Here is a 17,198-nt window from a genome sequence, read left to right as displayed (position 1 = left end):
TGTATAGAAATGAGTGGGATCGAGGAAGTATTATTTTGGTTTTCGAATTATATTTCTGTTGAATTAATATCATGTTTTTAATTTACATAATTTGAGGTACTGGCCATTTTTGTTCTTGTTTTATTCCGAGACAATTTTTTCTGAGAATAATATTTACATAATTTTAACATATATATATTTGTAAGAAAAATAAATAATTATAAATAATTTCAAAATAATAAAATTTTCAAAAGCTAATCAGAGAAAATTCGGATTTTAAACTTAATTTAATCATTCAACAAACAAACAAGAAATTAAAAATACAAAGAACAAACAATTAAAAAAAATACAACAAAATTTAGCAATCAGGGAAAAACCGCCTCACCACGTGAACCGGCCCCATCTCGCGTGCCTAGCTTTCCAATTCTTTCCTTCCGAGTCTCACCATGACGAGTCAACCGCATAGCCGGCCCGGCTCGCACAACATACTAGTTCGACCGGCAGTTGCGTACATGTACTTTTTCTCTTTTCTTTTTGAAATTAACAGCCAAGTAAACATCATGCATGTAATCGGAAGTCCAAATTACGTAACACATGCTTCATACATCATAGTTGATGTTAATTAAGATCATCTTAAACCTCTCATTATTTTCCACCCCCATTAATCTTAAACTTAACATAAACCAATTATACATGTTCTTACAACTTCTACTCCCTCACAAACATCTACTTGTTCCTTTGTGTTTCTAAACCAATCAAATTGAAGCTATAATCACCCTTTTTGATACAACAATTAATGGTAGTAATACAAGAACACTTAGTGTTCAAATGGAGATTTTGATAGGATCATACATCTTTCAAGATTTAGGAAGTGGCTCCCCTCTTAAGAATGATCTGAAAAGTTGAAGAGACTCTCTAGGCTTGAATAGTGGCACTTCATGACCAGCCCCTCTCACGGTTGCAAATGTTAGCCCCTCATATACCTCTGTCCACCCTCCAACCTTCAAGCAGAAACATTAATTTATCAGTCACATTGGAAAAATTAGTGAGGATGAGTCTCGGGACGGTCTGATAACTCAGCTGATAAAGGAGTCTTGTGCACCGGTAGAATAGGACAACAATTAGATTAAGTAGAGGTTGGTACATACAAGTTATACTAACCTGCTTTTTGACATACCATGGATACCATGGAGTTTTTGTTGTTAGCTTGAGTTGCTCCAGAGCGTACCTTGTCGCTGTGACTGGCACCACTGAGTCCACATCACCACTGAAAAGACAGTTGGACCATATTGCAGTCAATTTAATCATCTATTAAACATGTGAATGAAGAAACTATGAAATTCATGATATCAGTGAGGTAGATAATGCAACCTAAAAACCCAAATTCTTAATCCAGCAGCAATTAGTTCCCGGTATATTGGAAGAATTGATACATCAGTGTCATTCCAGTTTCGATTCAGTTGCTCGCTGTCAAATTAAGAAAGCATATATTTAGAAGAATGACAGACAACAAAATTTAAGTTGATTTAAAATGATGCAGCTACTAGTTCCAAAAGAACTAATCGAAAGTGTAGTCCATTAAAATTAAGAATAATTTATGTTGATTCACCTGCAAGCAGTCCACTTATATGGAATCCCGGTTGTGTTTGCATGGAGAGCTTTCTGCACGTCTGGCCTATTGTAGTAAATCTCTGCATATTTCTCGGTACAAGGATCATATCCAGATAACTGCCTAAACATCTGAGAAATGCCATACAATTAGTTATACGATTAGTTACTCTTCTCTATAACACTAAATGTAATACTTATTTATTATATCATTGTCATATTAATGTACCCCATGAGGTCGATGAGGCAATCGGATAGTCTTGTGAGTAGCACCAGAACTACCATCAGACTTGTTGCAAGGAGGTGCATATATATTGTACTGGTCAATGTTTCCGAATTCTTGATCCATGGCATAAGAATACAATGATTCACACTCATTAGATGTTTTCTGTCGTCGGAAATCGCATGTGTTGATCAGCTGATGGTATGTTCTATCCGATATCATGGCATGGCTCCACCAGTATGTCACGGTTCCAATGTTGTCATAATAGTTGTCTGTGACTGCATTCCCCACCTGCATTCACAATTCAAGTTGTGATTAAAATCAGAGTAAACATAGTGGCACACTTTCATATGTACATCTAAAATGCGTATATGCATTAGTACCATAAATCCCTTCAAATTTATTTTCTGCTTGGATCTGGCATTGTAGTGCATTATTGCTCTGGCTAACTGAGGAACATAGTGGCCAGCATAGCTCTCTCCAGTCAAGTAGACTTCTCGGTTCCTGTAACGTGGAAATCGATTCATCCACCTAATGATAAACTGCAGCGAGTCCTTAGCTGCAATCCAAATATTCGCGATCAGATCAAACAATTCAATAAGTGTCGGCAGTGAATGCAATCACCACAATTAAATTTTAAACAATTTATCAACCAGCAAATGTTGAATAGATTAAGCACGAGCCTGATGAACATACCAGTACGACGATCACCAGTGTCAAAGAGATCACTTGAGTGATTGCTGTACGAATACCCAACTCCCGCAGGCGTTTCAAGAAACAAAAGGTTTGCCTCATTGTTCCATGAGAATTTGTTAAGGTATAAACCTGAAGAAGTTCTGTTTATCCTAAACGGTCCTATTTCTTCAGATGCCCCATAAGCAACTGAAGAGCAACCTGGACCTGTACACAATTTTCCAATCAGACAAAAACACAATTAACACTATAATCAATATTAATTCACCCCAATCATCATTATCATCTCATCACTAATGCTCCATGTCCTAAACCAGATCATGAATGAGGTCACAAACGATTTTATTACAGACCCTTTAAATATCATGTGAGTGTGGGCATCTCATCAGTCATCATTCATCATAAATATGTTTTTCAAATTGCAGATAAGATAGAATACACAGGGGAAGAACGTAAGCACAGGTACAGCAACAGAAGCTTGCATAAATAGAGGAGTAAAATGAGGGAAAACAGTAGAAAAGAAGCAAGCCAAGATGGTATTAAAATAAACAGTGCAGCTTGATGAAAAATACAGAAAGAAGTAAAGTCCAAGGCCTGCTGACAATAGTGGGTAGATCAAATGCAGCTGCAGGTTGTACACCCCCACCATATCATAAATGAGCAATGCTTTTTAGACTTTTAGTTGCTTTCATGCATTCATTATCTCCCTTCTCTATGTCATTTACTCATGACTGTGCCACTTATTTTATGCAATAGCTACAGTGGGAAATGCATACAGGATGAAAGTGTACATGTGGATAATGTTTGTATTAATGGGGGGTTAAGTCTTGTGACCATGGGTAGTTAGCTCATGATTCATTTCTGCAGCAACCCTACTGATAGACTCATGTCCCCTTTTTCTGCATTTCTTTAACCATTCTTAATTCGATTTTTCTAATGCGCGTTCATGGGCACATGTTAAGCACTAAAATTTACATATGTAACTCATTTTGAGTGACTCATATTTCTTAATAATGATAGACATCCTGCATATACAACAACCACACCAATCAAAATGACACAAACATATAAAATTTAGTGTTTAGCATGTGCACATGAGCGCACACTAGACTAACCCTTCTTAATGACACCACACAAACTAACAGCACTCTTCAGTAACAAAAGTTTACCCTGGGTAAAACCTAAAAAGCTGCAATCTTTTGAATTTTTTGGACAAGCCAGTGAGTCTGTGTCCATTCAGATTTTCATATGGAACCATCCTGAATCATTGTCCTATATGCACACAAAACCACCATTTTTTTTGTTTTTTTTGCAGTATAATTTAGCTTCACTAAAAGCAATAAAACAGTAAACCACAGCTAGCTAGCTACAACTACAAGAATCTGATAGCATAATTTTACAAAGTAAATGCATGTGTGAAGAAAAAGTTACTACTGTGGAAAAGAGAGTTGAAGTACCTCCATTAAGCCAGATGACAAGAGGCTTGGAGAGAGGGAGATGAGGAGACTCAGTGAGCCAGTAAAACAGGGCGCGGCCGGCGAGATGATTCACAGTGACATAACCGGAGAACTGTTGGAAAGAGACGGCGGGTTGTCCCGGGAGAGAGATTATCCGGTCAGCTTCTTCTTCTACTCCGATGTGATGATGGCCACGTGGGGGAGCTGCTTCTGTTGTTGCAGCTGTGTATACAGCTATGAGTAGAATGGATGTAATGAGGAGCTTCATTTTGGACATGGCCATGTATTTTGTAAGAAGAAGAAGCTTCAGCTAGCTGGGTGGAATAACAAGAGGGAAATGATACTAGTATATATATATAACCCTATGTTTAGTTGTTTGTGTTTGTGTATCGGGAAGTAAGGAGGAGGTTGAGTGATTAACTGATGACAGACTATGAGAGTTAATATGACAGAGAGAGAAAGGCGTATAGCACGAGTATACACAGTGTTCCTGCTCGGCCAACCTTATTTTTCGATAAAGATCTTATTTGCGGAGAAAAGTATATAAATTTATATTTTTTTTGAAATAATTATTTATTTTTTGTTATAAATTTTTTTTGATCTTTTTCAGTTTTCACTTTGACTTTTTGCAAACATACTTCCACTTATTAATTTTTTAAATTTTTTTTCTGAATTAAAGTTTATAATTTATATTTTTATTTATATAAAGAAAATTTTATAAATAATAAGTGGAAGTATGTTTTTTAATTATCTTAAGTTACGTGCAAAATGTGAACTAAAAAAGGACGGAGGGAGTAATGAATATGAAACAGTTTTTTTATATTTATATCCAAAAAAGTTATGAAAATATACATTTTAAAGAAAAAAATTGCTCTTAATAAGGGCAAACCCAGCAGTGATCCAAAGATCCAAATTTGGGGCAGATTACTCCCAAATTCTCCTCCAGCAGTGATTCAAATTTGGATCAGTGAATAGTACTAATCCAAATTTGGATCACCACTGTTCACTGATCCAAATTTGGATCACCTACTTTATTATAAAACAATGATTTTGTTGTTTCTAAATCTTTCGTTTATTGTATTTAAAATTATTTTGTGGTTATTAATATTTAATTAATAATAGTTTATAATTAATAACTAATAAAATTAATGTTTTAGTAAAAACTTTAAAATAATAGGAAAGCAAATTTCATTGAAAATTAAAAAAAAGAGTGCAATACATGCATAAAATAGAAGTGCATAAAATGCAATTAAATATAATATAAGTAGTTAATAATGATTAAAAATTAAATTTAAGATTATATAGTTTGATATGAAATTTATGTAATATAATATACCAAAAATAATTTGGATCAGAATTTGGATCACGCTACTGGAGTTGGTCAGAAATTTGGATCAGAATTTGGATCAGTTGGTGATCCAAATTTGGATTTTTGGATCACAACTGTTGGAGATGGCCTAAGGCCTTAATCATGTCCCCAAACGACCCGCAAAACGTGACGGTCTTAAATGATTGAAAATAAAAAATAAAAATTCTTTGTAATGGTAAGTTTTTTTTTTTGAAAGAAAATACGTTTTCATTTAGTTTTGCTTTTGCACACTAATAAACTGATTTACATTGGTACCATTTAAACTTTGTTCTATATAAGAGGTGCATGTAAAGTAACAGAAGAAAACACCATGGGTAAAATTTAGCAGCAGCGAAAGCACTGGTGACTAAAATCTTGATGCAGTTGAAAAATTGCTATAACAGATGGTGTACTAGTGGATTTTTTGATACACTCGAATCGAATGATTCACTCAGTTGAATAGGCGCATCACTATTTATTGCCTGCCAATATTTCAATAGCTTGTCATGGTGCCCTCACGCTTCATAATTTACTCAGCCGGTAAAATTCGGAATATTTATTCGAGTAATTCAAAAAAGTCGAATGTTAGTATGACAGCAACGTCTCCATGAAAATTCATTTTCATACCGTGTCGAATGTTTATGATCAAACCTTTCATTATCTATAAACCGTGTTAGGTGTTACATGTCCATTCCCTTATCAGGATCAGACAAATTCATGTGTCGTTTTGGCCTAATTGTTATGCTACGATACATTTAATTTTTTTGCTGAATATACGTTCGAATTTTATAATTCTACTATACTGATAATCTGCAATAGTGGTCAAAAAGTATAAGCGGACGCAATTTTTGTTACGTGAGTTACTCTGATCACTTAACAAAGTAATCATTGTTAATTTGGGATATTTGCCAACAGCAATCGGAAGAGTTCACATCATTTTCGTGAAAGTCTTGAAATGATATACACGACGTAACGACTAAAGCCAAATTTTCCTACAAAAAACATGGCCTTTTTTGGTTACCTTTTGGAATAGTTCAGTCACGACTCACGAGTTTCACCACTGCTTTGCTCATATATTCCTTTTTTGCTACCCTGCTTTGCTCATATATTCCATTATTCCTTGATAAAGTATGATTCAAATTCGGAGAATTTCGATGTTCAATATATTTTTCTGATTATCTAAGTTGAAGAATTGTATGAGTTTTGTTGTGATGGAAACCCAAAAATATACTCCTTCTGTCTCGTTTTAATAGTCTTTTTAGAAATGAATTATTGTTCCAAAATATGTGACTTTTTCATGTTTCATGCACTACCTGATAGGTGAATTTCTATTTTATCCCATACTAATGTAACTTATATTTTTCATGCAATACAAATAGTAGGTTTGTTTGACTTTATTAGGCATAGCTACGTAAAAGTATTCAAATAAATATTTTAATAAATATAAAAATTGGTTTGTGTGCATATTTCTAAAAAAACAAAAACAGTTAAAATGAGACGGAGGAAGTATTATGTATCTTTGACAGTATTGTGTTATACGTTTAGCTTGAAATTGACTGAAATGTTTTAATTACTAGCACAAAAAATTTACTCCGTACGCCTCACTCAATTGCATTCCCTTCGTCCCTCTCATATTTTTACGGTTTTTCTTCACAGCTCGGCACGCATTTTAACACTCTTATGAAACATAATTCTGTAAATTGCTTTTGAGTTTTCCTTTTGTGTATAAAAATTCAAATACCAAAACTTTTATTCAAAAAAAAAAGATTAAAAAATATTTTATGAAACTGTATTTTCTAAGAAGTATTAAAGCGTGTGCCAAACTTTCGTCCCAAGATAAACTACCAAGGGGACAGAGGGATTATACATTACTCTTTGTCACGTTTTATACGACTTTTTTAAAATATAATTTCATAATATTTTTTTTAAAAAAAATTGCTGAATAAAAGTTTGATGGTAAAATTTTTATTAAGAGAAATGTTCAGAAAAAAATATAGAACAATACACTTTTAGAAGTGTCGAAATGCGTGTAAACAGTAAACACATACAACTGTCTGGGACTAAAGGATTATATTTTATTAATATTAGTCATTTCAAATAAGTATTATTTTAATTTCATACATATATTTTGACACATGAAAATAACTCATTTTTATTTGTTTTCCTAAACAAATTGTAATATTTGATGATATATGAAGGTACATTATATATATTTTAAATATACACGAACTCAAACCAACTTACTTTGAAAAAAGAAATCAAAGAAATCGAGTTAGACCGGTAATTGTGTATTCAACGGGTTGATTCCACATCTAATGTGCAATAGCCACTGAGCATCTTTGAGGGTTGTTTGATTAAGTGCTGAAATTAATATATTCAAATTTCAAAAAAAATTACAATAATAATTTATAATAATCAAAAAAATTTAAAAATTATTAATATTATATATTTTGCATCATTGATTATTGTTGTATTATAATTTAATTTTTAATTAATAAAATAGAGACAAAAAATCGAAAATGAAGGTGATTCTCATACCTCCATCTTATACTCACCTCCTCCCATACTCTGGGGGTTTGAGGTATGGATTTCAAATTTTATTTTTTGCAACCAAACATCAGGTATGGGTTTGGAATCATCAAAACCCATACATAATCCCAGATATCCGTGAACCAAATGACCCTTAAGGAGTTCTTCGATTTCGTTGTTTAAATTATCATAAATGGGTATTAGGATAAAATTTGTTTTTTTTATAATAAGGAATCAATTCATTAACCAAAAGTCATACGGCATCTACAAAATATAATCGAAATTGGACAGACGCTGAATTATATCGCTGCTGAATCCTTCCTTCTTGAAGAGGCAACTAAGCGATTTGAAAATAATTTGAATATATGTACTCGTTTTCACCTGATTGGTTTTCACCCGATTGGCTTTCACCTGATTGTTCTGAACAATCGACCATAGATGTAATTCCATAATAACCTTGAAACCTGAATCAAACCCATGGAAATCATGCCGATTTATAACTTCAGTCATGGAGAACATCAAAATACACTAAAACAAAAACCAACTCTCATAAGGAGGAGAGACTAACTAAACCCAAATAAATTGGGAACTTTTTGAAAGGAAAACAAGATTTCAAACAAGAAACAGAAAAAAGAAATCGGGGCTTTCCACCGGTGAAAACCAATGGAAGCCTCCTCAAAAATCTTTAATGGAGGCTAGGGTTTGAGAGGGAGTGAGAGTTTTAGACGGAGAGTTTAGCTAACTAATGGATAGCTAGGATAAAATTTGTTGAAGTTGTAGTTCATCCAATAATTTATATATTTAATGTGATACTATTTAATATATAAATATAATTTTTTAGAAGTCAATATATATAAATCAAGAGTTTTGGTCCATAACAACCATTTGTTATGGAGGGCTTATCCAACGCACAACTTCAGAACAGTTAGATCTTGTATTTAAATGGTCGGGATGAAAGCTTTTATTTTTGCCGATCCGTTATAATTTTCCGCGGATCGGAGCTTTTCCTTTCCGCGGAACCGAAAAGTTCCGATCTTTCCGCGGAACCGAAAAGTTCCGATCCGCAGAAAATTATAACGAATCAGTAAAAAAAAGTTTCAATCGGGCCCTTCAAATATAGATCCGACGCTCCTGATAGTGTATGTTACTAAAGAGAAAATGTTAATAATCAAATACGACCGAGAAGTACTTGCTTATACAGGGTCCGTTTGTTTGAACTTAAAATAAATGACTCTTGCTTAAAGTAAAAAGTGAAATCGAAGTTAGAAGCAAATTAAGACTTATGAGTGGCTTCTGTCAATAAAAAAGGCTTATTAGTGATTAAAATGTTTGAGAAAAATTTAGAAGTTATGAAACAAAAGTCAGTATTCTCAGTTTTTTATAAATATCTTTTGATTTTTTACACAAACGGTATGAATAAGTGTTTATTACTTATAACTCCAAAGTCAGGGCCAAACATAGTAGAAAGAAGAGAGATTCCGTTAACAGAGATGTATATGCGCCCGTTTGTTTTGAAGGAGCGGTAGCTGCTTCTAATTTCTGTTTTTCTTGACATGTTCGTATTAATAAATAAAAATATTTTTAAAAAATTAAGAATGCTAGATTTTATTTTGTGTAATAAAATTATATGTCAATTTCTGATTTAAAAGCTCAGTTACAAAAACATGAATTCTAACTTATTTCATTGAGTTATTTTAATCTTAAAAGATTTTTATAAAATCCTAAACGATCACTTCAAAAGATGATATTAATATTTCATTATTATAATAAAATTACAAATTCCTAGTAAGCAATAAATTATTAAAAAATTGTTTAAATAGATAAATTAAAAGTTAATTTTTATTTATTTATAAAAAATAGATAACTTCATTTTAAGTTAATAACACGACAGGCATATATATGCTTTTTTGATGCAGGATTGTACTTAAAAAATCCTGTGCAAAGTTAAAGAGTTTCCACAATACTCATGAATAAGTGAATCACTAATCTAGCTGCAGCATACAGAGTGCATGATTATTTAGCAGCTGATTTTGACGTCTGGTCAAAGGATGAACTAATTGACAGGGGAAAGATAGGATTATTACTATCTGAATCAAAATTTATGACAATGGAAACAAATAATATTACAGTAATACTCTACTCCCTCTGTCCCTCTCATTTCTTTACAGTTACTATTTTGGAATGTCCCTCTCATTTCTTTACATTACTATAAATAGTAAGTTTTTCTAATCATTACACCCACTATCTTCCTCTACTATCTCATATTTAACAATAAAAACTACTATTACACCCACTACTTTCCTCCACTATCTTAAATCTACTATTAAATATTGGTAGGTCCCACCACTTTACCAACTTTTCATCTAACTTTACTCATTTTCCATACATTGTCTTGGTCTCCGTGTCCCCCTCCAATGTAAACAATTGAGGGGGACGGAGGGAGTATTATGTACTTGGGTACTTTAAATTTCATTTCAGATATGAAGACAGGACGAGGGCAGACCCTTGCCTGCATGCATATTACTTAGGGGAGAGCACGGTGCGGATCGGTGCGGTTTTAGGGTAAAACCACAACCGAAACCGCAAGTGTTCGGTTTTTAAAATTAGAAACCGCAACCGCAACCGAACCGCCGGATCGGTTTCGGTTTCGAAAAATCTCGGTTCGGTTTCAAACGGTTCGATTTCGGTTTTAAAACCGCAATAAATAAAAATAAGAAACATACTTTCAAATTAAAATAGTAGATAACTTATGTTGACTCGATATATACTTCAAATTTAATAATGAACCACATTATTATACTATCGGATTTAAACAAGATTAAATTACACATGAAACTTATATATTATGTGGGGATCATGATGGAAGTAGATTAGCGACTCAATTGTAATGATACTAAAAGAAAGTGCTCGGTGGAAGAACTCGTTCGGATAAAACAATTTTAACAAAACAACCTGGGCACATTTCAACCCCACTTCCTAGTAACCTCCCATATCTCCATTTTTCGTTTTTCATTACATTTACATATTATATATAAATATTTATATAAATTTTGTGTAATATACATATATATAAATATAATCGGTTCGGTTCGGGTTTTTGCGGTTCGGTTTTGGCCTAAAACCGGAACCGCAACCGTTATAATCGGTTCGGTTTTTAAATTTTCGGTTTCGGATCGGTTCGGTTTTAGGCGGTTCGGTTTTTATCGGTTTTCACCGGTTTCGGTTACGGTTTCGGTTTCAATTCGGTTTTTTGCTCACCCCTAATATTACTGTACAAGTGCTCCTTTTGGCCCCCAAAGATTCATCAACCAACTGAATAAAGCGTGGATGACAACCCCCGACCTGATGAATATCCGACTCGTTTTTACCCGACTAAATCTATATTTTATTGGATTTGGATCTTATTATTAGAACCGAAAAAAATTGAATCTGGATCTCAGATATTCCAGCTCGAGACCCAACCCAAAACCTGATACAAAATATTACGTGTGTGTTTTACAATCTATATGTTAAAGGGAGTCCCCGCCTTATATTGAAATATCATCAATTATTAGGTATCCTGCCCTCTGCAGGACCGTACCTGAGGCCTATCCGGCAACCCGGTCTTCTAAAGGAGTCCTCGCCTGAGACTAGTCTTAGCCCTCAGTGATTGGACCTCGCCCAGAATGTCTGGTCCTCGCCTAATGTTGGAAGGATCAAATATACTTGGTTCCCAATTCAGGGGCAGAACCAAGATTTAGAATACACCTGGGCTGGACGGAGCAAAGCGGTGACGGTCGACATAGCGGCGGAGGTCGGCAGGGTAACATCAATTTTAATTGTGCGATGGGAGGATGTGAAGTGTGAAAATCAGAGACAACACCATGTGTATATGTTTAGTTTGCTGAAGACGGGAGAAGCATAGTTGTTTAAATTTTTGGGCTGTCTGGGCTGAACTATATTGAGACAGCATATATATATAAAAATATTATATATAAAAAAAATTTTGACTGGGTTACAGCCCACCCCAAAAAGGGCTGGTTCCGCCCTTAACTTCTGAGGTTTTATTATTATTATTTTATCTTGGGCACATGTCCACTTTCAGCTTCGCCTTAAGAGAGAACGAAAGGCTAGCTTATACAGCTGAATCTTGAGGAGGTCCACGTGGGCTAGAGCTGGTCAGCCCACCTGGTACCATGCTCCTTGGAGGAAACTGGGCTCCAGAAGCCAATATCTGTCTAATCTAAGGCGGTTGTCCATCGCTGAAACAAAAGAATGAGAAACCTATTATGATTAGATTACTTGTTCCCCAAAAATTACGTCTGGATTAATCCCTATAAATAAGTACGTAGGCATATCGTTTGGAGATAAGACACAACCCTTGCAAGAACGAATACTCCTTCGATTTTATGAGAAATCCTGATTCCCCTAATGATTTCAGCCAAACTTAAAATCAACACTCATACTCCGTCGTTCACCGTCATCATCCACCACTAATTCCAGCAACCCTCCTCGAATGTTGTTATCACCATATTCATCCCATCCGTTAACAACATATATAGTATATTGTAACTGTAGTCTGTAGATTGCTTGTTGGTTTAAATTTACGCGAGTGAATCGCGGATTTGTGGAGGCATACGTGATACAAGGCAACAGGTCGTGAAGCAGAGGAAAGAGTTAAAATACAATGAAAAACTGTACTCTACTCAACTGCAACTGCAATATATACAGTTGACCATACTCTGAGCAACAGCTAGTAATAATAATACTGCTACGTACATCAACTGCTACGCTAACATTATACTCCCTCCGTCCCAAAAAACGTTTCCCGTTTGTAACGTCGGCACTGTTCATAACATGAGATAAATTACTATTTTACATCTAATCTATAAGATAAAATATAGTCATGAGTGATCTTGTTGGATTCATATTTATGTGTACTTTAATACGGTGAAGGTTTTATATTTAATACAAATATAAAATTAAAGATATTAATGATCAAAACTGTGTATTGGCAAACGTGATAAGTACAAATTGGAAAAGTATTTAGAGACGGAGGGAGTAGCTTAATGCTTATCACACACAAGTCATATTAATGCATACGGCTATAGGACCATCATCTCAGCTGTCAGAATTCATTTATTTACTGCTTTTTAGTTTTTTCCCTCGGAAATGATAGGCACGTATTTAATTTTATATAATTCTATTAAATCGTTGAATTAACAAATGTAAAGTTAGTATTTAAAAATCATTTTTGCGTCTACACTCTGCAAGACTGCAACTGTATAATATATCAGCACGTGCGTGTCTCGCATCAAGACTTCTGTTTTTTCTAAGAAGTCGGGGGCACTTCTACTTCATTTCCAAGCCGCTTAATCAATTATAAATCTTAATTTACCTATCACTTTTAGTCTGTTTTTTTACGAAAAGCGAAAAATTTAATAAATTATTGAAATCCAATCGAGACAAACTCTCGACCTGTTAATTACAACTTGATTATGAAACAAAAAATTAGCTAAATATATAGCCTTTTGTTTTTCAGATCGCTTGACACATAAAATATTTAAATCTTTTAATCTAAAAAGTATTATAATCAAATTTCGAGCAATCCAAGATACATCAATTGTAAACGTAGTAGCATTACAATTGACCTTCACATAAGCAGCAGCAATTTTAGCCCAATGTTCAGAATTATCAGTTATATCAATTGATATTAGATCAACAAATGACCCCAAAACATGAAAAATTGTTTGTCATGTTGAACTCTTCCGATATTCGCCACCATGTCATATTTGATACAAGTCTTCCGGATCACCCAAAATACTATGTAAGTCCTTCTTAGAAACACCATCAAAACCCGTAACAAAACACACCAAAACATCAAAACAAACACAAACATCTCAAAAAGATGAACAAGACTAACACGAAATTATTTAAGAAATGATTTAGGAGCACAATTAGAGATGCTCTTACTCCATTCAAATATTCAATTATAATCTAGCTGTCTAATTCAATTGTATACTTAGTTTTTTGAAACTTTTTCTTTTTTGAAATTCCTTTAAAATATAGTTTTTTGAAACTTTTTCTAAAACTCCTTTAAAATATAGTTTTATATTACATTTTAAATTTTTTTTTCTTGAATAAAAATTTGCTGTTTAAATTTTTATTAGAAAAAATTATATTTTATAAAAATCTTAAAATACATATAAATAGTAAATGTATACATTCTCTAGGGGCACGCAGTATTAAAAATCCTACTCACTATTACTCCCTCCGTCCCTCTGGGATGTATACGTTTGGAATGGACACGGAGACTAAGAAAAGTGTATAAAGTAGTGTAAAATAATGAGAAAGAGAAAGAAAAGTAGGTAAAATGGTGGGACCCATACATATTTAATTAATAGATTTGAAAAAGTAGATGGAAGTAGTGGGTGAGTGGAATTTTTATATTATAAAAGTTTACTATTTTAGGAAAGTTTTAAAATGTATAGAATTAAATGGGATATCCCGAAAAGGGAAGTGTATAGAAATCAAAGGGACGGAGGGAGGGAGTATAAAAGTTTCTTCAATAGAAGGAAGAGGGTTGTCACACCTGCCCATGTGGACCAAATTGACCGTATGACAGTACCAGCGTGATGATTAATTATAGACGTGTGGTAGGAATAGAGGATACGATAATAGGGCCTGTTTGGAAGTCAGAGGTTTGGGCAAATTTAGAAGTTTGAGGTGTTTAAGAGATTCGACCACTAAAATAAGCTAATATTAGTGTTTGGTAGTTAGTGGATTTAAATAGATGATTGGATGATTGGATCCAAAACGCTAATTTTGAAAAAACTACTCTAAGGAGTTTTTTGGATTAGCGCTTTTGGTTTGTGTCAGAAAAAACTAATCAATCAGCTATTAAACAAACAGTTTTACGAAACAGCTGATTCAATCCGTTAGTCAAAACATCTCATTAAATCGATTAGTCAAAACAGCTAATTCGATCCGTTAAGTCGCTAACAATTAACCGATAATCACTAATTCCCAAACAAGATCATAAATTAAATTGAGATTGACTGACAGAACTCATTACTTGTAGCATTGTGTTTGGTCGGGGAGAGAAATATCCTACCTCGCGTTTCAGATCCAGCTAACTAAAGTACTAAACCGTGTTACCTTTGATCCCATATCTTCTCCTGTCGCTCTGTTACACGCTCGGGCCCTTGCTCAATCTAATTTTTTAACAACAATATTGTTCGTTCAAAAAACAACAATATTATTATATTAATAAATAATATCTAAATAAATATTAGCTTATTACCTCTTCCTTTGTTTTGAAATAAAAAGAGAGATATTCGTTGGTTAGAAAATATTTCAATTATAATTATGATAATAAAAGAGCATAATACTATTTAATTTCTTTTTTACTTTTCTGGGAATATTGTCTATAATACAATCCTGAAATATGTTTTTCTCATCGATACTAAATTCAAATTTTCATGTAATTGTCAAAGATTAGATTTGATCAATTCCTAAATTTAATGAATTTCAAATTACTAAACATGTCATTATAGTATCCGATCGCTAATTTGAATCACAATACAACAAATATATACAGGAGTAAAGAGAAAACCATCTGCTTATTTTCAATAACATTAGCCACAATTAATATGTTTAGCTTCTTTTTTGTCAAAAAAGAAAAAAAAATATGTTTAGCATTTCACAGAAGCACACACTGCCTTTGAACGTGTGAGCAGCCATATATTAATGCTCTGTCACCAGACGAAAAGAGGCAAAGGGCTGTTAACCGATATGAACTATTCTAACGTCTCGACTTATATCTGAATCGAAAATATAATACATGTATCAAATCTATTTTGAAAACGATACAAATCGAAAATGATACAAATCTAGCGGAAAAATTAAACCGCATATTATATGATCCCAGATATGAGCACATCTATACCCGCTCAGTTCGATCTCATATAATTTTACATAATATGATCCTATCTAAATACCCGAAATGATCTGCGGGTCATATTTGTTCGAACTCGTATACATATTATATATTAAATTCATCACATCTGTAAGTTTTAATATCTTATTTAAGTTTATATCTTCATAAAATATGATTTATTTAATGTGATAATGTTTATTATCTTTATATATATATATATATATCTAATAAATGATATATACCAACATATAATTATAAGTTTAATTTAAAATTATTATATATTATAATTTTATGTTTACTTAGACTAAATGATAATTATTTGAATAATTAAAATAATAATGATATTTAGTGTTAGTGGATCATATTCGGCTCATATTCGATTGATCATAAACTACCCGGTTAAAAAATAGAAAATACGATATTAAATCATATTCGATTCAGATCTGGACCTCAAATCCCCGGGATCAACTTATATCCAAATCAGTGTTCTAAAAAGCGCATTAAGCGGCCGATTAAGCGGCCGCTTAAGCGGAATCGGCCCTAAAGCGCTTCGATTTTGTACTAAGCGGGAATTAAGCGTTTTTGAAAATTAAGCGGACAATTAAGCGGATTAAGCGGTCGTCAAGCGGATTAAGCGGTAATTAAGCGGTCAAAATGATGTTGACTTGCTAATTTTTTTTAAAAAAATAATTTTGAAATATTAATTTTTTAATAATATAACTATAGTTATATTATAAAATTAAAAAAAATTATTTTATCAAAAATATTAAAAATGCATATTCTTGACACAACATAATATTATTTTTAAATATATTAATATTATAATTAAAAATTTAATTATATTTAATTAATCCGCTTATTGACCCGCTTAAAATTCCGCTTAAGCGTCCGCTTTACCGCTTAAGCGCTAGAAGGTCCTCCTGCCGCTTAGAACCGATTTGCGCTTTTCACAACACTGATCCAAATAATATGATCCCGGATCCAAATCAGGACAACCTAAAAATAATATCATCCAACACTTGAGCAAGGAGTACCCGGTATCGCCCGGATCATTTTGCAGCCCTAAAAAGAGGCAAGTACAACTTCGTCAAATCACAAATGTGTTATAATACTCCCTCCGTCTCTAAAAGCTTTTCTCGTTTCATATGTCGGGATTATTCATAATATGAGACAAATTACTAATTCGCATCTAATCTATAATACTAAATATAATCATAAGTGATCTTGTTGGATTCGTATCCGTGAGTACTTTAATACGGTGAAGTTTTTATATTTAATAATAATACGAATTTAAAGATATTAATGATCAAAAATGTGTTTTGGTAAGCATGATAAAGGGAAATAGGAAAAGTATTGTGAGAGGGAGAGAGTAATATTTATGCGCATCAAACTCGGCCCAATTCAATTAATCAGTCGTGCAAGACTGAGGCCACTAACCAAGGG

At 33.2% G+C, this 17,198-nt stretch overlaps 1 protein-coding gene across 1 annotated transcript; it reads right to left on the bottom strand.

Annotated features, from left to right (window-relative positions):
- Window positions 1–234: 234 nt before the first annotated feature.
- On the bottom strand, window positions 235–4,450 carry LOC108210489 (serine carboxypeptidase-like 25). Its single transcript, XM_017381805.2, has 8 exons — window positions 3,961–4,450; window positions 2,507–2,710; window positions 2,194–2,369; window positions 1,817–2,101; window positions 1,589–1,719; window positions 1,351–1,446; window positions 1,141–1,246; window positions 235–980 (listed from the first exon to the last, which is right to left on the bottom strand). The coding sequence occupies exons 1-8, from the start codon at window positions 4,241–4,243 to the stop codon at window positions 837–839; spliced, it is 1,425 nt and encodes a 474-aa protein (XP_017237294.1). The 5' UTR covers window positions 4,244–4,450; the 3' UTR covers window positions 235–836.
- Window positions 4,451–17,198: the final 12,748 nt, after the last annotated feature.

This window comes from Daucus carota, chromosome 3 (genome assembly GCF_001625215.2).
Source record: "Daucus carota subsp. sativus chromosome 3, DH1 v3.0, whole genome shotgun sequence".
Classification (NCBI taxonomy): Eukaryota; Viridiplantae; Streptophyta; class Magnoliopsida; order Apiales; family Apiaceae; genus Daucus; species Daucus carota.
Note: the sequence above shows the minus strand (reverse complement) of the source record. Positions and strands in the feature narration are given on the sequence as shown.